At 52.9% G+C, this 20,226-nt stretch overlaps 5 protein-coding genes across 5 annotated transcripts; 3 read left to right on the top strand and 2 right to left on the bottom strand.

The window, feature by feature from the left end:
• Positions 1–5: 5 nt before the first annotated feature.
• BU25DRAFT_408312 (uncharacterized protein) lies at positions 6–875 on the bottom strand. The gene has a single exon (XM_033705780.1). It carries the CDS (start codon positions 585–587, stop codon positions 300–302), a length of 288 nt encoding a protein of 95 aa, XP_033564550.1. The 5' UTR covers positions 588–875; the 3' UTR covers positions 6–299.
• Positions 876–1,160: 285 nt separating this feature from the next.
• BU25DRAFT_408310 (Pkinase-domain-containing protein) lies at positions 1,161–4,271 on the top strand. The gene is made up of 7 exons (XM_033705779.1): positions 1,161–1,647; positions 1,718–1,787; positions 1,835–2,366; positions 2,419–2,831; positions 2,878–3,015; positions 3,069–3,285; positions 3,333–4,271. Exons 1-7 carry the CDS (start codon positions 1,490–1,492, stop codon positions 4,094–4,096), a joined length of 2,292 nt encoding a protein of 763 aa, XP_033564549.1. The 5' UTR covers positions 1,161–1,489; the 3' UTR covers positions 4,097–4,271.
• Positions 4,272–9,017: 4,746 nt separating this feature from the next.
• On the top strand, positions 9,018–10,785 carry BU25DRAFT_256682 (glycogen synthase kinase-like protein-3 beta). The gene is made up of 7 exons (XM_033701675.1): positions 9,018–9,284; positions 9,336–9,508; positions 9,565–9,648; positions 9,710–10,055; positions 10,109–10,302; positions 10,358–10,562; positions 10,612–10,785. Exons 1-7 carry the CDS (start codon positions 9,239–9,241, stop codon positions 10,749–10,751), a joined length of 1,188 nt encoding a protein of 395 aa, XP_033564548.1. The 5' UTR covers positions 9,018–9,238; the 3' UTR covers positions 10,752–10,785.
• A 1,918-nt stretch (positions 10,786–12,703) lies between these two features.
• On the top strand, positions 12,704–15,399 carry BU25DRAFT_335255 (cap binding protein; the record flags this gene model as incomplete). Its single annotated transcript, XM_033702581.1, has 4 exons — positions 12,704–12,794; positions 12,847–13,084; positions 13,135–14,310; positions 14,358–15,399. 4 exons carry the CDS (start codon positions 12,704–12,706, stop codon positions 15,397–15,399), a joined length of 2,547 nt encoding a protein of 848 aa, XP_033564547.1.
• A 1,909-nt stretch (positions 15,400–17,308) lies between these two features.
• On the bottom strand, positions 17,309–18,941 carry BU25DRAFT_256610 (uncharacterized protein). The gene is made up of 2 exons (XM_033701674.1): positions 18,444–18,941; positions 17,309–18,384 (listed from the first exon to the last, which is right to left on the bottom strand). The coding sequence occupies exons 1-2, from the start codon at positions 18,859–18,861 to the stop codon at positions 17,513–17,515; spliced, it is 1,290 nt and encodes a 429-aa protein (XP_033564546.1). The 5' UTR covers positions 18,862–18,941; the 3' UTR covers positions 17,309–17,512.
• Between the last annotated feature and the right edge of the window lie 1,285 nt (positions 18,942–20,226).

The raw sequence follows: 20,226 nt of genomic DNA, 5'->3' as shown, positions 1-20,226 counted from the left end.
TATTGATGTCTTGCATTCGTTTGTGTATCATCATGTGGCATTTCGCTGTCCAAGCTTTCACAAGCTTTTCACAAGCTTATCACCCTCGGTCTGCGCCTCCGGCTCGATGCTTGGCCTGACCTCAATGTCTGATACAGGCTACCGTGTAGCAAGCAGGGCCGATCTCCCTGAACCGACGTCGCTTGTCGAGCATCTTGCTGTGTGCAATCGTGACCTAGGTCTCCATGTCGTGACTCCATGCTTCCAGCAGTACAAAGCCTTGTACGTGTCCTCTCAACACCCTCTATCCTCCACGCCCCTCAAGCAGGCAACACCGCCCCCAAAAACGCCTCCAGCCCCCTCTCAAACAATTCATTACTCACCCCCACCCCGCCCGGATGTTCCGTCGGCGCCAGCGGATTCTTAACCACATACTCGACATACAGATTCGCCCAGATCTGGTACAAGTACTGCCGCAGATTCGGCACCTTGGTGTCCGTCAACATGACAAACTTCATCCGCGTGGGCGTCTCGTAGTAGTGCAGCTTGTACTCGCCGGTGCGGTAGGAGAGGAAGGTGTCGTCGCTCCCGCCGAGTTTGGTGACCATGTTGCGCAGCGAGAAGACGAGCCCGAAGATTAGCTTTTCGTCGTCCGCGTGCGAGAGGCCTCTGTGTGTGGAGGCGGAGGGGGCGTCATGGGGGGCTGTGGATGTGAGGGAAGCGCTAGAGGTAGGGCGGGTGGTTTTGGAGGTCGTAGATGCGCCAGAGGATGAGGTCGGTCGGGGGGTCCAGCGGCGGCTGTATATGCACTCCGCTGGGTGCTGTTAGCTGGAACACTTCGCTGTGTGTGTTGCAGGCCTACTATGCCGGTCGAATATGTAGAAGCTGTAGAGAACCATGTTGGCGGAATGCGAGCGCGGGCTCTGAGCGCGGGCGGTGAGCGGCGACGTTGGGTGAAGGGCCAGGCACGTGCGCTAGAGGGGTAGCTCAGGGATGCAGCTCTACAGCTCTGCAGGACATCGATCGATGTGTTGTTGCTGGCTTCTCTTTGCTATACTCGATATACGGAATACGGGCCATCATCAGGGCGACATTCTGGTGGAGGCTCAACGAAGCGCCGGCGAATCAAAGGTTAGGTCGCCGTGTTAGGTTTCCCGTGTCAGGCTCCCGTGCAGCAGTGATGTCGTTCAGTGCTCTAGGGATAACGTTCGCCAAGTAGCGGGTCAAGCGGCGGGATGACTGCAGTGCCTCGTGGAGCGCGGAAAACCCGGTGATAGATGAGAGCGTGAGGCTGAAAGGATATCTGGAAGCCACAAAGCTGCCCCTCTCATTCCCCTCTTGGTCGCGCTGCATTGTGTAATACCTACTCGCCAGTCACTACGGCGCATATCAGTGCTCAGTGCCCACCTCACTGATTGCCTCGAGCTAGCAACCTAGCCTTCCCCATATTATTCCTCGTCTAGTCTCGTGTCCATCGCCTCCGCCCTTATCACTTCGCCCTGTACCACCTATGTCGCATCCGCCTGAGCACCCCGCAAAACAGACATCGACGCCCTCCACGCCCACAGCAGACAGCGGCCCCTCTCATCCTGGCTTCTACACCTCGCGCCCCACGCTCGCCGTCCCCGCCGCCCCCGACGACGCTCGCCCAGCGCCCGTCAAGTATATGTGCGCCGCCCGCCAATAGCTCATACGTCAATGCTGCCCCCCCCCCGCGGAGGTGCTGACAGATGGCCAGGTCAACGCCCGCATACCAGAGCCCGCTCCGACACCACCGCCGAGCTGCGTCCAGTACTAGACACGTGAAGGTACTGACATTGGTTCGAGCTCCAAGTTTGTTAGTTAATGTTGGCAGGAAACCCTCAATGCGCGCTCCGAGTACAGTAACAGCGAAGATGACGGCACCGCCCAGCACCGCATCAACCAATACCTGATCAAGCAGGAGATCGGGCGAGGCTCCTTTGGCGCCGTCCACCTCGCCGTCGACCAGTATGGCCAGGAATATGCCGTCAAAGAGTTCTCCAAGTCGCGCCTGCGCAAACGTGCCCAATCAAACCTCCTCCGCCGACCCAGCAATCGACGACGCGCCCTGCCTGCCGGCATTGGGTTCAATTCCCCACTGCATCGACACTCGTCTACCGAAGGAGAGAACAATGCCTTTGAATTGATCAAGGAGGAGATCGCCATCATGAAGAAGCTCAACCACCCCAATCTGGTGTCACTAATCGAAGTGCTCGATGACCCAGAGGAAGACTCGCTGTACATGGTCATGGAGATGTGTAAGAAGGGCGTGGTCATGCAGGTGGGCCTTGAAGAGCGTGCAGATCCCTATAGTGAAGAGCAGTGTCGATGTTGGCTGCGGGATATGATCCTCGGCCTCGAATACCGTATGTCCTGAGCAAGGAAGCTGGCAAGAGCTGTAGCTAACTTGCAGCGTAGTTCATGCACAGGGTATTATCCATCGTGACATCAAGCCCGACAACTGCCTCGTCACCGAAGACGACGTGCTCAAGATTGTCGATTTCGGCGTGTCGGAAATGTTTGATAAAGACGGCGAGATGAAGACAGCCAAGTCAGCGGGATCGCCAGCGTTCATGCCGCCAGAGCTGTGTGTTGCCAAGCACGGTCACGTCTCTGGCAGGGCTGCCGACATCTGGTCCATGGGCTGCACACTATACTGTCTGCTGTTCGGCCGGATCCCGTTCGAGAAGCACGGCATGATTGAGTTGTACCAGGCGATACGGATGGATAAGGTCGAATTCGACAGCCCCTGCAATGATGAGCTCAAGGATCTCCTCATTCGACTGCTGGAGAAAGATCCAAAGAAGCGGATAAATATCGAGCAGCTTCGAGTATGTCGCCCAAGTACCGCTCAGCAAACCTCACTGACGTGTCTAGGAACACCCTTGGGTCACACGACAAGGCGCCGACCCTCTACTGCCTAAGTCAGAAAATGTCGCCGTTATAATAGAACCGCCCACTGATGAAGAAGTCAATGCTGCCATCACTGGAAACATGGGTCATCTCGTGACAGTGGTAAGTTCTCGGTCTGGCTCCTGATAGATGAAGCCAGTATTGACAGAGTCTAGGTTCAAGCAGTGAAGCGTTTCAAACAACTACTCTTCAGGCGGAGACCAGAGCGCCTAGAGGGGATACTTGGTAGTGCCTCGAGAATCGTACAGCCTCCACTGTCTATGAGACCTTCAGCACTACGAAAGTCGAAATCGCAAGACACAGATAACCGACATCCTGTGGAAGGAGTTCTCGCCGCAGAAGGGATCCATCGAGACGTCGACAGCCACGACCGTAAGTGTCGCAAAACGTACAACGTAACGTTGCTAACGCAGTAACAGGCTTCCGCGAAGAAGCATTCGCTACACGACTCGCGCCGAAACGCTCGACCATCACCAGAGCAAATGCGCCAAATTCACTAAGTCCTACTGACGCTAACGTAATCCACGACAACATGTCCCATAGGCCTTCCGCAACAACTTCCATCTCCACACCCAACACATCAACATCAGGACCCTCCACACCGATTGGCAAGGGCCATGCCCACGACCCTCTTGAAGACACACTGTTCCTCAACATCGGCACCGGCGAGGACTCCGCATCCGCAGATACCTTCTTCGTCTCCGAATCACCCTCCAACGTCGACATCAACGTTTACGAAGCCGCCTACGAAGAAGAAGTCCAACGCATCATCGCTCAACGCAAAGACCAACACCGCCGCCCCACGCTCTACCTCACACGGCGCGTCGAGGACATTAAGCGCATTCGCGACAGCGACTGCGTGTTCGACGACGGCAAAGACCTTGGCCGCGGTCTGAAAGGTGGGTTTAAGGACTTCGTCAAGAAGACTAAAGAGGACATCGAGGCGAGAGGCGAGCTGCAGAAGCTGCAGGAGGGTAAAGAAGGGAAGCTGGGCCGTACAATGCGCAACGTGAGGGAGGCGAAGAGGCTGGTTGAGGAGGCGAGGGAGAGAGTTAAGATTGAAGATCGCGAGAGGGAGAGAGAGAGGAGTAGGAGTAGTACGCCCGTGCCAAGAAACAACAGCTCGGGCAGTGTGACGACAAGGATTAGTCGGAGTGGGACGCCGGTTGGGGGCGGTGCTTGACGAAGATGCATATACGTATCAGGCGTTATGGGTTCATGGAGTTACTTTGTACGAATGATGTATTGAGGGATCGACGGTTGGGACGAGGGACTTGCATGAGCTGAGCGGGCTTGGCTTGAAGCATCATAAACACGGCATATTACCTTCTTCTTCCTGAAACAATTGACAATCACACCTAACTTCTCCTTCAGGTCTCTGTGAACATATGGAGTTGTCACCTGGAACATGCCGTCTCGTGGTGCAAGATCTCACGTTGATGTTGCTTTGAAACACCCCGGGACTCTTTAGCACTCGCCATCTTCAAGTCCTGACGCAATCGCTAACGCTCCTACACTGAATAAAGACTATGCGCGTTGTTAGTTGAGGCGGAGACACCTCAAGGCTGGTGCACGCATACATATTCCTGCGCGAGAGACCAAGACACGCAACTCTGTGCAGCCCGGGTCAAAGCATGCTAGCTTTTGGCAAGCAAGGTAAATCCAAACAGTGGACTCTAGTGCACGACGAGGACGTCGCGCTAGCTACTGAGTCCTCGACCGCGTTCACCAACTGTACCATACACCCCATAACTCGAGCTACCTCGCCTCCCAACACCACACATCTACAATCGAGCCCAAGCATTCGGTGACAACTCAAACACTGAACATCGCGCCTGTGACAACCATCCAACAGAGCAGCGACACTGTCCCATGCATGCAAGGTGCCGCGTGCTGGTTCAGGCCGCGCGGACACATGACGCGGCTCCCTTCACTTGCCGACGCGGGCAATGCAAGGCGTGGCTCGGCAAGCTCTGAGAGTTGGGGCAAACGATTGAGCGACCGTGGAAGTAGTGCTTCCTTGGACCTGTAGAGGGAGTGGTTGAAGATTGGGATTTGGAGGAATGGTGCATAGGACTGTGGGTTTTGACGGGCGATGGACTTTCAGGGGAACAGAAAGCATTAAAAGTTAGGAGAAGGGTTATTTGCGCGGGTATGCTGTTGATTCGTTGTGGAGATTATCAGTCTCATGTAGATCAGGGTTCTTCTAAGTACTGTTGTGGCTAGTTGTATTGTTGCATCTCAGCTCAACTCCAAGAGGTTCTGGGGTTGGTACTGTGACAACTGTCCTATGAGAGGTGTCCAATATTTTTGGTGAAGACATTGTTCTTTGGTTGCTTGCGACAAGTAGAGTTGAGGAATAGATGTAGGGAAGTCGAGATGGGTGTGTTGGTGCAAGTATGTAGTGGCAGTCGTGTCTGTTGATATCAGGAATGTGTGTACCATCATCGGAAGCTGGGGGCTCTTGATTTGTGGAGATATTCTGATTGTGCGTAAGCTGGTAGATGGTCATAAGTGTCGAAATACTGGAAGTGTGTCGTTACAAGGAGGATCTTTGATATCAAAAGAATTTGTGTTCATTGATCAGAGGTTATCTACGGGCTGCCGTTGGTTTGTAGATGAAAGCACATTGCTCCAGCGGCGAAACTTGGTGGTTGTGCAACCATGTGGCTGATCGGTGAAAGATCTTCAACCTGCATGATCGGATGGAAAGTTTTGTGCTCTATCCCTGGAACACGGTGTGCGTCTATGGACGTAGCCCAAGAGAATTTCGAAGCCTTGCGCACACGTCTAAAACACGAAGAGAGTAGATACCTCGTCCTTTGGAGGGAAGGGTTCATCGCTCGGCAAGCGTGCAATGTTGTGCGTTCGCTCTACGGAATCGTCATGATGGACGGTGTCTGTGGTCCAGACATTCTGCCTCAATGAGGGACGAGACCATCGTTGTATGACTGTGTCGTTCACCGGACACTCTGCCAACGAACGGAATGCGAAACTGTTGAGAGGGAGTGCAGGATCGACAACAGGCATTACAAGGTTGCAGGTTGCTCGACATACAACGTCCCTTGCCGTGAAGTGAGGCGTCCGAGACTTTGCCTGTAACTTCAGTCCAGCTCTTCAGGAAGCAAGTCCGGGTGGGAAGGAGGCTACTGATATTGGATTCCTACATTGACTGTCAGTACAACGACGTACTCAATGCCGAGATCGCGGATGTGGCTGAAGGTAGTCGCTGCCCCGAGCGACGTTGCTATTCGTACACCCTCGTCTATGGCACTCGTACAAAAGCAACGTTGAACGGCAACTACGCGGGAGCTAGCATGACACCTGTAGCCTGCAGTCCGTGGAAGCAAGTATCCGGCCGATGTCGGTCATCGAATGTAGAAAGCCGCACGGAAACGTTGTGGTATGTGAAGCAAACTTGAAGAGTATGGTGATGGTGGATCTTGCTATTGGTAATATACTGTCCGATCATGTTTGACAGCATATCTCGGTGACACAACGCCTGTACTCGAAGTCGGTTCGTGCGTGTAACGCGGCTGAACTGAGAAAGGGGACAAAAGGGCCACAGGGCTGAAATGGAGGACTTCAATGGAGTGTGTGAGGTCGACTTTTGAATCTGGACGAATGAGAGCGTCTGTGAAAACAATTGCCAATATGTTGAGCGCCCTCCAAGGTGGTAGATCTGCATCCCGTCCGCCACCATATTGAAGATGAGGAACTTGCATTCTGTTCGTGCAGTGAGCGTTCATTTGACAGTATGGTGATTGACTACCTCCAGGGTCTTAGTCGGGCGAGCATAGCACAATCGTCTAGAGCTAATCGAATGACTTGTCCTTACCCTGCGATTGATCATGAATCGTGTACACCGTTCGTGAGTGTCAAAACGTACATTGGCCGGCGCAGGTGCGGCTGCCCAGCGATGGCCAACGTATGTGGTGGTGTGGTGCAAAGTAATGACGTAGTCTCTCTCGCAGTTGCAGAACAACATCTGTTGATTTGGAAAGCAACCTGTGCCAGATGAAGGTAGGATACACGTGATTAGTACCGGATACGACACCCTTGGAGCGGGGCAGCTGCTGCACATTGACGTATGAACGAATGAAACGAATGAACGAACCAGCTGGGAGTTGACGGTAGTTTCGCTAGCTTACCCATACTTGGTGCTCGTAATCTTTGGGTTTCAGCATCGTTCGATTTCAGGGCCCTGCATCGTTTACCCGCAGCGATGCTCGTTGCTAGAGGGTGAGATAGATGCAGCTGTTGCACACAGCGCCTTGTCAAGTGCGACCGCACGTGCTGTAATACTCGGAAGCATCCCAAAGTGACCAAGCGCTTCGGAGGCGATCATCATCGTCATGAGTAATTTGATGTGTATGTCGGTTGCTGCACGTCTGGCTCAATCCGTCCTAAAGGCGCAGCAATGAGGAGTTTTGGTGTAACGCGTACCGATCAATGGTTTATCACGGCTGCTCGGAGCTCTGCAGCCGGGAAAGGGGCGCCATTGAGCATCCACAATGGGCTTGTCAATCAGGAACGAACGCTGTCTGGACAGTGAGTTTGGTCCACGATCGAGTGTGGACCGGGAGGGGTGTTGAGGATAGCTGCAGAGGCTCTGCAGACGACAGGCACACGGCAGGAGGCCCCTGCGCTGACAAGGACCAGGGCATGCTGGAGCTGGTCAGCTGTTGCTAATGTGGATGCGGGAAATTCACATGTGTGGCCACAGAAATTATGATGAGACGAGAAAACGAGGCGAGCGGCATTGATTGACGGCCTGTCGTGCAAATAAAGACATGCTGTGATTGCTCGGTCGTGCATTTTGCAAGGTGCATAAAACGCCTATGGCCGGCAGCGCTCATGCGTCCGCAACGCTGGATTTGATGATGACCCGCAATGCAAGTGCCTGAGGAGTTCAACGCCGGAATGCACAGCTCAAATGCAGGTATTATTGAAGAAGTCCCGTCTCTGCTGCAGCCTGCCCACGAAGGACCTCAAGAGGCTGACTCAAGGCCAACGCAGGAGTGAATTGTGCCGACATCTGGTGACTCTCGCTTTGGCTTTGCTAAGCTCCTGTAGTGGAGCGCTCAGGCCCTTGTTCAACATGTCTTTCAATGCTGCTTGCCGCGTGATGAGACATTCGGCTTCGAGTGCTAAACAAAGATGTGAGCGTCACCATCGTCCTCACTAGAATGCTTGTTGGGTGACGGAGTTGCTACCACCCAACTGCAGGGCATCACGGTGAAGTGGCAGGTATTATTGGAGAACAGTTCCCGGTCAGCCACGCGCCCAAGCGACCGCACCGCGTTATGGGTCCAAGCAAGTGGGTTTTGGGCTGGTTATTTCAGGCGGCGTGCTTGAGGGAGGAGAATCTGAGCGCTCACGTGCAGGTGGTGTATGTAATGCAACCCCGGGGGCCTCAATTACCATTGTGCTATATTGCACAGCCGGCCTGGCCTGGAAGTGAGGAAGATCGCAGCTTAAAATTAGACGCCGCAGACAGCAGCGCTGCTGGCTACACACAGTTAGCCCTACACAGGTGCAGCTCTGCGAACGACTTGCTCGTTTAAACGGCGTAAAGCAGCACGGCAGCAGACGATGACAAACAGAGCTCACACGCTGCCGTGTGCACGCGCTACGTCTTGAGAAGCCGCGCTCCGGTGACGTCTGTTTCAAGAAACAGCGATCTGCTGCTCCTGCTGCGCGAGCCAGCCTCGTGGATCTAAATGCTCGGTTGCCTTCCGCTCAGCGCTGCGTGTCAATCGCTGCAGACGCTCAATTCCAGGCGCCTTCACACCACCGTTGCCACGCGCTGCTGCTGAGCCCAGGCCCGGTGTTGCTGGTCGTTGAGAAGCTGACCATTCCCTAACGCGAGTGGCCTTCATGTCACGAGCTCCTCTTCAGCTTTAGCGCCCTCGTCTGTGCCTACAAGCCCCAAGCCCGCCCCGCTCCATCTACGTCGACCCTCAACTCAACCCGCATTCCCTTCATTTTGCAACTCAATCTCGACGTCAATTACTAACCTCCTTCACCCTCATCTCCCCACATTCTGCTGCACCGCTGCCTGGCAGTACGTTCACGTGGTCCGCTAGCGATTCACCAAGCCACACCTAGCACCTGCCACTTCGCCAACCGCGAGGGTCAACCACGCACACGGAGCACACTCCACCTCCACTCCACCTTGCGCCTACAACACCCTCGCCCACTACGGATCTACTCATCCACGCCCGCTCCTCCGCCCACACTCTCCTCAGCTACAGCCCGCCCTATTCTCGATAGCAGTCCGCGCACGCTTGCCGGATAACCCCTCGTTGCAGCCCCCCAAACAATGAGCCAGAACCGGCCATCGGCCTTCTCCAGTCTGAGAATGGGAGGTAAGGATTCACATTCACCGTGCGAACACCACAATGCTAACAACATTGCAGAAGTCATCCGCGAGAAGGTCCAGGACGGCGAAACTGGCGAGTACAAGGACCTCGCATACACGCAATGCAAGATTGTTGGTAACGGCTCCTTCGGTGTCGTCTTCCAGACCAAGCTCTCGCCAAGTGGAGAGGATGCAGCCATCAAGCGGGTGCTGCAAGACAAGCGATTCAAGGTAAGCCCGCGCATGTGACCGAAACGCGTAAAGAAGTCAGTGCTGACTATGACCAGAACCGTGAGCTGCAGATTATGCGCATTGTCAGGCACCCCAACATCGTCGAACTCAAGGCCTTCTTCTACAACAATGGCGAACGGGTATGTTTCAGCATTGAACGGCAGGGTTGCGATGAGCAGCTACTGACGTGATTTCTAGAAGGACGAGGTCTATTTGAATCTCGTGCTCGAGTTCGTCCCCGAGACCGTTTACCGCGCTTCGCGCTACTTCAACAAGATGAAGACGGTTATGCCCATCCTCGAGGTCAAGCTCTACATTTACCAGCTGTTCCGTTCTCTCGCCTACATTCACTCGCAAGGGATCTGCCACAGGGACATTAAGCCCCAAAACCTGCTTTTGGACCCTGCATCTGGCATTCTGAAGCTGTGCGATTTTGGTAGCGCAAAGATTCTGGTGGAGAATGAGCCCAATGTGTCGTACATTTGCTCCAGATACTACCGTGCACCCGAATTGATCTTTGGCGCGACAAACTACACCACGAAGATCGGTATGTCATATGGCCCTTGCGCGTACCATGACCTACTAACACGTGCGATCTAGATGTATGGTCGACCGGTTGTGTCATGGCTGAGCTCATGCTTGGACAACCACTGTTCCCTGGTGAGTCTGGTATCGACCAGCTCGTTGAAATCATCAAGGTCCTCGGTACCCCCACACGAGACCAGATTCGCACCATGAACCCCAACTACATGGAGCACAAATTCCCTCAGATCAAGCCGCATCCGTTCAACAAGGTTTGTCGACCCAAATGCCTTTCGACCATTCGTCATACTTACAAGTGCACTGCAGGTCTTCCGCAAAGCTGATCCGAATGCCATCGACTTGATCTCAAAGTTGCTGGAGTACACACCCACACAGCGCCTGTCTGCCATCGATGCTATGGTGCACCCCTTCTTTGACGAGCTGAGGGACCCCAACACACGTCTGCCCGACTCTCGTCACCCCAACGGTGCTGTACGGGATCTACCAAACCTCTACAACTTCAACCACCACGGTAAGCACATTGCTGCACGCCACAGGGCTCACAAACTGATGATATCCAGAACTCTCGATCGCACCTCACCTCAACCAACAGCTTGTTCCTCATCACATTCGTGCCACACTGGCCTCGCGCGGCCTAGACTTCGAGTCGCCCGACTTCAAGCCATTAACGAAGGACCAGATGATGGCGAGACTAGATTAAGAGTCTTTGCACCTCTTATGCGAAACGATACCATTTTGATTACGCGGCCTGGCCTCGATCATCTCTGCTCACGAGTCCAGAAGTCTTCCGTCCAGCAAGTACAACATGGAGCCTCGCATGGCGTCGGTTTTCGAGTGTTGGAGCTCACACGTGTACACCCTTACCTGCAATATCTGAGCGAGTCTGTAATGATACCGACATTTACAAAGAACGGTTTGCTTTGCTTTCCCTTCTGGGCACCGGCCATCCCGTCTATGCAAACTCACGGGCTGGCTCCGTAAATGTATTTCTTTCTTCCCTGTTTTTTTGAGACGATGATGGGGCGCAGATGACTGCAAAAATGAAGGGCAGGGAAGGTCGACAAAAGTCATGGAAGAATCGCTTGCGAACATCTTAGGATGATTTCCGGATCTTGGAGGGTTTCACGGCAACCTGGCATAGGCTGCATTGCGTCTTTTCATTTGCATGCAGGAGTTTTCTCATTGAAGGGTGTTTGCGGTGGCTGCGTATGAGTTGGGGATGCCTAGTGCTTTACACCCGACTCTTGATGGGTTGTGGGCTTGGCTAACGCTCGACGCTTTGCTTACGGACGGTTATCCGATGGAGTGTGCAATGCTAGGCGGATTGCTTGGACTTTGTGGGTACTGATGGGAGGTTCTACGTCTATATAGAACTGCCTGACAGTATGCACACACGCGTGTTGCTACGCCAGTCCCATGCGCTATTCTAGCCTCTCAAATGGTGGCTTTCTTCACTTCAATCTTCAGTAGACTACTCTTCTCTTTTGTTCATTTTCCATCTTCTCCGTGACGCTGTCAACCCTGCCTGTATTGGTCTCGTCTGGACGAGGAGTAAGAGGTATTTGTTAGGATTTATCTGTCTGCATATCGCAGCACAGCTCACTGACGCTCCTTGAGGGCACGCTTAGGTCACGTCTTCGTAGTTTGAGGCCAGAGCCACCATCGTCTACAATGACCTAGTCTCATGACATGTCTATCGGCTGCTGCTCACACTGGACACTGCCTATTTCGACCTCATCCAACAGTCTCTCCTATGGCCACTTTGCAGCGGGGTCTTCATCGCTGAAAATGCAATGCATGTCCTATGCACGCCCAGCGGCCACTCTCACTTGCTGTACGGACAAGTTCAACTAGGGGCAACAAATTTACCTTTACCTGGGCTACAAACTCACCTCGAGAGTCTTCGCAGTAGCGTCTCTGACATATAAGTTGCTGAACTGCACAAAACGCTACTCCTACACCTTACGCTACACTGTTTCGACTGCCTTTAAGCTCATATCTCACTCAACGCTCTGACGTTCCGATTCACTACCAAGTCTACGCTCTGCAACGCTCTATCGAGTAACACCCAGCCGATTGCCAGCCAAGACGTTGAGAATGTTCTCTCGAGGTGCAACGCATGTCTACGCTTCGAAGCCGGCGATGAGAGACGACCTGATGGGTGTTACGGTGAACAGTGTCCGTGGAACACATCCACTCGAATTGCTTGACCTTGACATGGACTTCGAATTCATGTCTGCTGAGCGTCGACAGCAATTGATGGCTCCATTACTAATCTCGAAAGAAGAGCCACCTCATCAGTACTTGCACTTGAACGATGTTTCGATGGAGGTTGTCGCGGGCAATGAAGTGAGCCGCCAAGATCAGCCTCACGGCACTAACCACGATAAGCAAGTGCGCATAGGTCGCGACCTCCAAAGCTTCGACGTAGCTCCTGCTCCGCGACCGACCAAGGCGCATCGACGTCGACGCTCGCGACACCGTGTATACAACTCTCCTTATCGACACTCCTACTACTATACGCCCGGTTACGCAACTTACTTCGATCGCGACGCTCATCGTTCACGAAGCGACCATTATAGTCCTTCTCAAGGCAGGAACGCTTCACCAGAAACCCTCAAGCACAGGTCTGAGGCCACATTCGTTGCAGCAATGGCGGATCTCGATGTGAAAGAAGAACGCGACTACGATAGGCGTGGCACAGACAGCTACCGAGGTGGAGGAAACAAGCGCCGTCGCGATGGTGAGCTCAGCATCACAGTTGATTCAATACCCCAGCAGCTAATAATGCACAGATGACGATGGCCATGCTTACCGAGACGACCGCCGTGGTCCTCAGAGGCGCCGCCGAGACGATCCTCCCCGCCGCCGCTACGAAGAGCCGCCCTTTCCTAAGCTGCGCCGCCTGCTATTGAACATCGCCAGTTCCACTAAATTGCCCCAAGATGAAGCCATTGAGATCGCAACGTACTTCGGCGAGCACTATGACGACGAGCGCCTGCGATCCGATGTCTTCGACGTATTCGTACAGCTGTGAGTGAACTTCGAACATTGATTGTACAATCCATACTAATAGATTCTAGTATCGTCGAACAGCCTTTCAAGATTCCCTTCGTCGCCGCGGTCGCCTTTTACGGAAACGATGTGAAGCCGGAGATTACCATGGAAGCTATGAAGCGTGTGGGTGATCGCGCACAGCAGGCGCTGGATGCTGGCGAGTGGAAGGACTTCAAGCTGCTCCTGAGGTTCTTTGCATGCTTGCAGTCACTATACCAAGACGACGGCATCTTCAGCTTCCTGGGCCAGTTGTTCGACAAGGTTGTCGACCTTCAGAGCGCGGACGAGAACGACGTTGTAGGCATCGAGCTCGTCAAGATCATTCTCCTCACCGTCCCGTACGCTTTGGTCGCTGGAGGCAGCCGTTTCCACGAACAAGCCCAGCAGTTGCTGAAGAATACCGAAATTGTGGCTGGCAATGCAATTCCCATCGAGAGTGTGATTCACTCGTACGTCGGTGAGGACGAAACTAAGCCGATGTCCTACCACAGCGTCATTGGCCTCTTGCAAGCACAGCTTACGACAGAGGCGGAGTCTGGCTTCCCACTGGCATGTCTTCCACACTTCGACCCTGAGGCGGTGCGCAAGTCCGTCAAAGAAAAGGATGCTGAATCGCTACCTGCTGCGCCTCCTACACACGCTTTCCCAACCTTCAACATCCCCTCGCTGATTAACCCTGGGCCCCGACCGGTCTTCCCAGAAGCCTACTTCTCTTTGTTCGCAGACACGGACGCTAATACCGTCCCGAGAACGACGGACATTGCTTCCTCCCTCATTCGTGATGCTATCGTTGATACGATCAACCAGCTTGACTTCAACCGTGAGATGGTTGCCAAGTTCCTTGTCGATGTTGACTGTTACTGGACGATCGATGCCTTTGCCAAGCGAGGAACACCACTCGATAAGTTCAAGGAGCAGGCCGAGGGCAAGACTCAGTACAAGTCCGAAGACATGATCATCGACGCCATCTTCTCGCAACTGTTTAAGTTGCCGTCTGCGGAACACAAGCTGGTGTACTATCACTCCGTGATCACACAATGCTGCAAGGTCGCACCCCAGGCTATTGCGCCCTCGCTTGGACGTGCTATCCGCACGATCTACAAGAGCCTGCCAGTGCTGGACCTTGAGTTGGGTTATCGATTTTTGGATTGGTTCTCGCACCATCTCAGTAACTTCGAGTTCCGATGGAGATGGACAGAATGGTGAGTACTGATCTGGCTTCACGTGAGCTGAGCTGACTGTTGTACAGGCTCGATGATCTAGAACTGACAAATCTGCACCCAAAGAAGGCGTTTATCCTGGCTGCACTCGACAAGGAGATCCGCTTGTCGTTCGCTAAGCGTGTCAGGTCAACTCTCCCTGAGCCAATGCACTCGCTAATCCCTGAGCGCCTTGACGAGGACAATAGCCCAGACTTCAAGTATGACAACCAGCAGACACCGTATGCTGCAGAAGGGCAGGCATTACTGCATCAGCTTAGGAAAAAGGCACCACCTGAAGAAGTCCAAGCGACTATCAACAAGATCCACGAGCAGGCTGTTGAACATGGCATCACAGAAGTGCTCGTCCCTTCGACTGATGCTTTCGTCACAGCGATCTGCCGACTAGGCGCGAAGTCATTGTCTCACGTTCTCTCATGCATTGAGCGAGGCAAGGACCGCTTGTTGGAGATCTCACAGAACGAAGTTGCGCGACGCCAGATCGTTGCAAGCGTAGTCGAGTATTGGAAGGATCAACCGGGTGTTGCGGTCAGGATCATCGACATCCTCCTTAACTATACCATCCTTGCCCCGATCACTGTTGTTCAATGGGTCTTTGGAAGCCACATGGGCGCTGGCGAGGCGCTAACCGAGAGCTGGGTCTTCGAGATGGTTTCTAATACAGTTGCCAAGGTCACGAACCGCAACCGTCAGATCGCCTCAGCACGCATTCAGAAGGGCTTGCCGGCGGACCAGATTGAGATGGTTGACGCAACACTGGCTAAGGATCGTGACAACGCCCGTGAGCTCTTCAAGTACATCGAAGACTCCACGGGCGGAGTGTCAGAGGGCTCTGCCGACATCTTGATGGAGAAGAAGGCCAGCGGTGCGCTGTCTGAAGAGGAGGCGCAGCTTATCCAGGCATGGGGCAGGCGCTGGCACCAGACCTTCCTGCGCAAGGCTCAGGTCGAGGAATCGGTTGTCGGTGAGCAGGCTGTTGAGGCGAGGATCAAGCTTCTGGATGCCGAGCCGGATGTTGAGACTGCTGATGGGGAAGCAACGAACGGCGAGGCGCAGATGTCTCTTGCCTGAGCTCTTGCATCAATAGGTTAAAAATTTACGAATCGGCGCATTTAGGGGGTCAGAAGAGGCTCCTGGTCATCTTACGGGGGAGCATGGTAGACCCATCATATAGTGTAACATACTGCAAGTACATTTTGAGTGCATCGACAGCTGTTTCAGTTTACAATCGAGGACAAAAAACCTCGGCTTTGCTCACTCGATACCAGATCATCGATACACTGCACGAAATTGCGGACCAGACGAAGCGATCTTGTTGCGCCGTTTTCGTGATTCCTCGAATGCCGTGTTGTCCATTACAAGCAGGTGCTCATCGCCGCCCGTTTCTTCCTTGTTGACGCTACTGCTCTCTTGCAGCCTCGGCTACTGCCTCCTGCGCAAGTTCACCTTCTGCAATTGCACTATCGCACCTTCTGCCATGACCTGGTCCTCTTCAGGTCCACATATTCAGGCCCTCACACGGCATGATTAATAATGCAGTTCATGTTCACGACAGCGCTTGGCCTGCGACAGCTTTTCAGCGACTTCAGGACGCTATTATTAACTAAACGGATGACCGGTTCATTCTTGCGTTCCGTCATCCATGCCTCGAAACGGTCGCAGAGATCCCCGTACATCGATCCTCGCCTATACTAGCACTTGACGTTACATACTTCTGCGACGACGTCCTACGCGAAGAGTCCAGTACACAGCGGCGTCCAACTCGACAGACTACCCCAATGCGTCTTACAGGTGGCAATCTTACTCTGAACCTGTACATTAGCCCTCTAGTTCCAACACCGCAGTTGTTGGGCTCAAACCCGAATATCAAGTTTGGAAAGACATATAGGGCTGCTCGACTGTAGACAACCTGGTGATCAGTTGTCGAGACCTGCTATCTTGCTTCAAGCAAGCGACAAAACTCGTACCCGGTTCAGACGGTGCTTTTCGCATCCTGTATTGATGGAAGTCAAAGCAAGTAGTTCACCCTATTGTGTATGCACTGGCGTCAGCGATTGGTGTTGTCGGTTGGCCCGTAGACCTTGGTCAACGGCGCTATCTGCCAAAGTCAACTGCATCAGCATTCCATGTTTGCAACTAGATGACTCGTACCGCAAGGCAGTTACACGCGCTGGTAACCCTAGTCGGATTGTTCTAGCAGTTGGCTGCCCACGTGGGAATGGTTGCGGTGGCTTGAGTTGTGTACGTCATTCAGAAGGGTATGGCCGACTTGACGTTGGCTCGGACTGCGCGCAGACAGTTGTCCGCTGAGCAGGTGGCGCGATTGTTCAAGTTGACGAGCTCTGGAGCTGGAGTTGGTTCTGGCACGGCCAGGACAGGCTGGAATGTAAGGTTAGCACGTTGAATGCAACAAGGACGCGACGGATTAATCCTACCTTGGTCTAATGAATCTTCACTTCCTCGACCTTTTAGTAGAGTGGACTTATGAAGAAAATGGAAACCCAAGTTCTGTAGATGGCCGTGCTGGTATCGGCGACTTCCACAAGTTGCTAAACCCCCTTGATAATTGGAACGATGACGAGATATAGCTTTTTGGCCTGAAGAACAACTTCGTGGGTAGACGACATCATGGTTTCCAGACAGAGGGGAGTCAGCAAATTGTGAAAGTCATTATAAGGGCTTATCCTTTCAAGAAGGTGCTTTCCTGCCAGCCGTATCCATAAGTCTGGGAATCGCGTACACATGTAAGCCACTGCGAGTACCAGATGAGTGTTCATGTGCAACTTTCCTTTATGCTAATGTACGGCCGTATCGTGACCATCCAGCCACTCAGCAGCTGTCCCTCCGAATCACCCTATTGGCAGGCGCGGAACTCTCCCCAGCTTTCTCTAACGCTAAAGCCTATTTATGACAAAATCCTAAATAGAAAAAACCTAATCTCCCACCACCATCAAAATATCCATTATTCGACTGGCTATGCTCAGCCCTCTCTGGGTAGCTTTCAGTGGGTGGGTGGAAATGATACTAAGTCTCACATGCGCTTGTCTTCTCGTAAACCAGGGAGTGTAAGCAACAGGTTACCAGGTTACACTTCGAGTCCTTGGCCAGTATTTCTGCTACACCGAGACTACATGAGATGTCCTAGGCCCAACTACTGTGCAGCAGATTTCATCCTCGAACTGATCTAAAGCCAGATCATCACCACTCCGCTCAGAGCTGCTAAAACAACGAAAGTCGTCTGCACAGCCATCGCCCCTGCAGCACTTGCACTACCCGAGATCGTAGACGGCGCACTCGAGCTCGACGCAGTCCTTGACGACGAAGTCCTCGAGGTTGATGCCCGAGTCACCGAAGGGCCAGACGTAGTCTTATCATCGCTCGGTGGAGGCAGCAAAATATTCTGAGACGTAGGCTCAGGCGCCTCTGAACTGCCCAACTCCGTTTCTAAAGCTGTTGTTGGAGTTGCAGTTGGACTCGGCGCTGCGTCGAGTAGACTTGCAAGAGTAGTTGCCTCCGCAGGTGTTGAGAAGGTCAAGGTCTTGCTCAGCTCTGCGAAGATGGCTGAAGCTGCTCTGTCGTCGGTCGCGGTAGTTGTGTAGATTGTTGTAAAGGTGATGGTTGTGTAGGTCACTGTGCTTCGAGCCTGGAAGATAGTCCAGTAGTAACTGAAGTACCTCCACCTTACTGTCCAGTAGTATGTTGTGAAACTGTCAACAATTACTTGCGTTGTCCTCGGCGGCTGCGTGATTGTTGGCGGCGGTGGCGCCGCCGGTGCCGGTGTAGTCGTTGTAGCGAAGGAAGTTGTACCGCCCCTCACGACAGCAGTGCACTGCAAGTCGGTGCAGCACACACCTCTTCCATTGTAAAGTACACACATATTTCCAGCCTCACAATAGGCACCACCGCGGCAGCACTGAGCGCCGTTAGGAATGCATTTATTTTCGCAGCAAGTCAACCCAGCGTCGCAAGGGCCGTTAGGACAGCAGGTCTTGCCTGGCTCGAGACAGTAGCCGTAACCACAGCACTTGTTGCTGCTGGGACAACATCTTCCGAATGCTGGTATTATGGTCAGTCTATGGAGACTTAATATGAGTGAAGACAAAAGTGTGGCTTACCAGCGCAATAACCATATCCAGCTTGACACTGCTGTCTCTCGTACAGCTCCGTGCTGCGATCTTGCAACTGTGAGAGTGTCACATTCTTTTCCGATCCTTGAATCGCGTCTAGGAATATGGCCGGCTCTGCATCTTGAAACACAGATTCACTGCTGAAATCCTCTTCATTCCAATCAATCCCAAAGTCTGCGCGCTTGCCGAGCTCGAAATGGGCTGTGGCAATACTGAAGATCGCAGTGGCCGCAACAAGATGAAGGGCCCTCATGATGCTGAAGAACCCAGATTTTGGTAGAAGAGGTACATATGTTTGAGCAACCCCAAGAGTGTTGATAAGGCTGCTTATTTGTACTATAACATTTGACCTCTCGCCGATCGGCCTTGTTGATTGGTGTCCTCGCACTGGGTGACCCTTGGTCATTGAAAAGCCTTCACAAGCTTCACACCAGTGCCTTCACCCGCATCATGCGAGGCCCACCAATCGATCACCTCATCGAAGTCTAGTTTATAGCCTTGTGAAGCCGTACCTCGCATTCACAACTGGAAGGCGAAACATCGGAGCAGATCCATGTGGTGATTATCTATACGAAGGCGGCTCGTAGCGAGGCTGACACTCGAATTAGGTTGGTGTGCATGGTGCGCAACGTTGGTGTAGTAGGTTCGACGGGGGCTAAAGCAGGGGTATAGCGAGGTTTTGTGGTGTTGACGTTCAGCTGCCAAGAGATATTGATGAGGTGGACGAATGAGAACCCTCTGGTAGATGAAGTGGCTGAAGGGTGAAGCGAGAAGATTGGGGGCCTGGAAAGTACGCTAATAGAAGTCATGTGTCTTGAGGAAGGCGCACTACTGCATCCAGCACAGAAGGACGGCAGCGTGTTCAACAGTCACTACGTTACAATGAGGCCCAAATAGGTACGTTACGAGTGAATTTTTGGTATTGCTGCCGCCCAATTGATCAAAAATAGTAAATTTACGAGCCATAGTGCGTAGTGCTGTAATAAATCGCCTTATTAAGTTTAGCGTACACCTTAGAGTGAATTATTCTCCCTGCACCCTATCCCAATTTCCCACTTCTGCTTCTGCACGTCATCAGCTAACTTTTGTCAGGGGGCTTGTAACCACTCTGTTCCTCAGCCAATTCTTCTGCAATTAAAGAGCCTCAATTGTAGATGGTGATAATTAGTTTTGGTCACATGTGGTTGATTGTTTGGCAGAGCTAAAGCAGCGCTCACATTCACAGCTAGCACATGGGATGGAAAGGAAATCAACAGTCATTTTGAAGAAAACAGGATACTTGGCACGCCTGACTTGGAGCCACCACTGCCATGGGTCAATCATCAACTCCTGATAAGCCTCATCCTTCTGCAAATCCTTGTTGACATCGTCAAGGTATTCCTTCAATTGTGACGGCCGCTTATGCTTCTTGTGGCTCTCGTCACCAATTAGGTACTGTTCGTCGACCTTCATGACAGCTGCAAGTGGGTTGGTTGAGTAACTGGCTGGTACTTTGCAACGCTTGGGTTCTACAGTAACCTCCCTTGGCTCAACTTTGGCGGCTAAATACCCACGATGGACCTTCTCAACAGACCTTTTTGCCTTGTGGTGCCATGGTTTATAATGCCTCCAGTGATCCTTGAACCAGGCAAGGCGTAATTGTGGGTGGAGAGCGGTGGAAACGCAATAGAAGCTTGTGTAACGCCTTGGACCGAAAGCGCTCCGATAACGTGTAGTCCCGCAGGGACTCAGCACACCGCTCTCTTTCCTGTCGCTAACTACTTCCGTGTCA

Source organism: Macroventuria anomochaeta (genome assembly GCF_010093625.1).
Source record: "Macroventuria anomochaeta strain CBS 525.71 unplaced genomic scaffold BU25scaffold_7, whole genome shotgun sequence".
In the NCBI taxonomy this organism is placed as follows: Eukaryota; Fungi; Ascomycota; class Dothideomycetes; order Pleosporales; family Didymellaceae; genus Macroventuria; species Macroventuria anomochaeta.
The sequence above is the reverse complement of the archived record's forward strand: the minus strand, read 5'-3'. Positions and strand labels throughout refer to the sequence as shown.

Bases quoted from the DNA above. Each gene is read 5' to 3' on its own strand.
- BU25DRAFT_256682 (XM_033701675.1), top strand. From the start codon at position 9,239: ATGAGCCAGAACCGGCCATCGGCCTTCTCCAGTCTGAGAATGGGAG. The intron at 10,303-10,357 runs GTTTGTCGACCC...AGTGCACTGCAG, and splicing joins AGCCGCATCCGTTCAACAAG to GTCTTCCGCAAAGCTGATCC. The intron at 10,563-10,611 runs GTAAGCACATTG...GATGATATCCAG, and splicing joins CTACAACTTCAACCACCACG to AACTCTCGATCGCACCTCAC.
- BU25DRAFT_408312 (XM_033705780.1), bottom strand. From the start codon at position 587: ATGGTCACCAAACTCGGCGGGAGCGACGACACCTTCCTCTCCTACCGC.
- BU25DRAFT_408310 (XM_033705779.1), top strand. From the start codon at position 1,490: ATGTCGCATCCGCCTGAGCACCCCGCAAAACAGACATCGACGCCCTCC. The intron at 1,788-1,834 runs GTACTGACATTG...TAATGTTGGCAG, and splicing joins CCAGTACTAGACACGTGAAG to GAAACCCTCAATGCGCGCTC. The intron at 2,832-2,877 runs GTATGTCGCCCA...TGACGTGTCTAG, and splicing joins TAAATATCGAGCAGCTTCGA to GAACACCCTTGGGTCACACG.
- BU25DRAFT_256610 (XM_033701674.1), bottom strand. From the start codon at position 18,861: ATGACCAAGGGTCACCCAGTGCGAGGACACCAATCAACAAGGCCGATC. The intron at 18,385-18,443 runs GTAAGCCACACT...CCATAATACCAG, and splicing joins TGGATATGGTTATTGCGCTG to CATTCGGAAGATGTTGTCCC.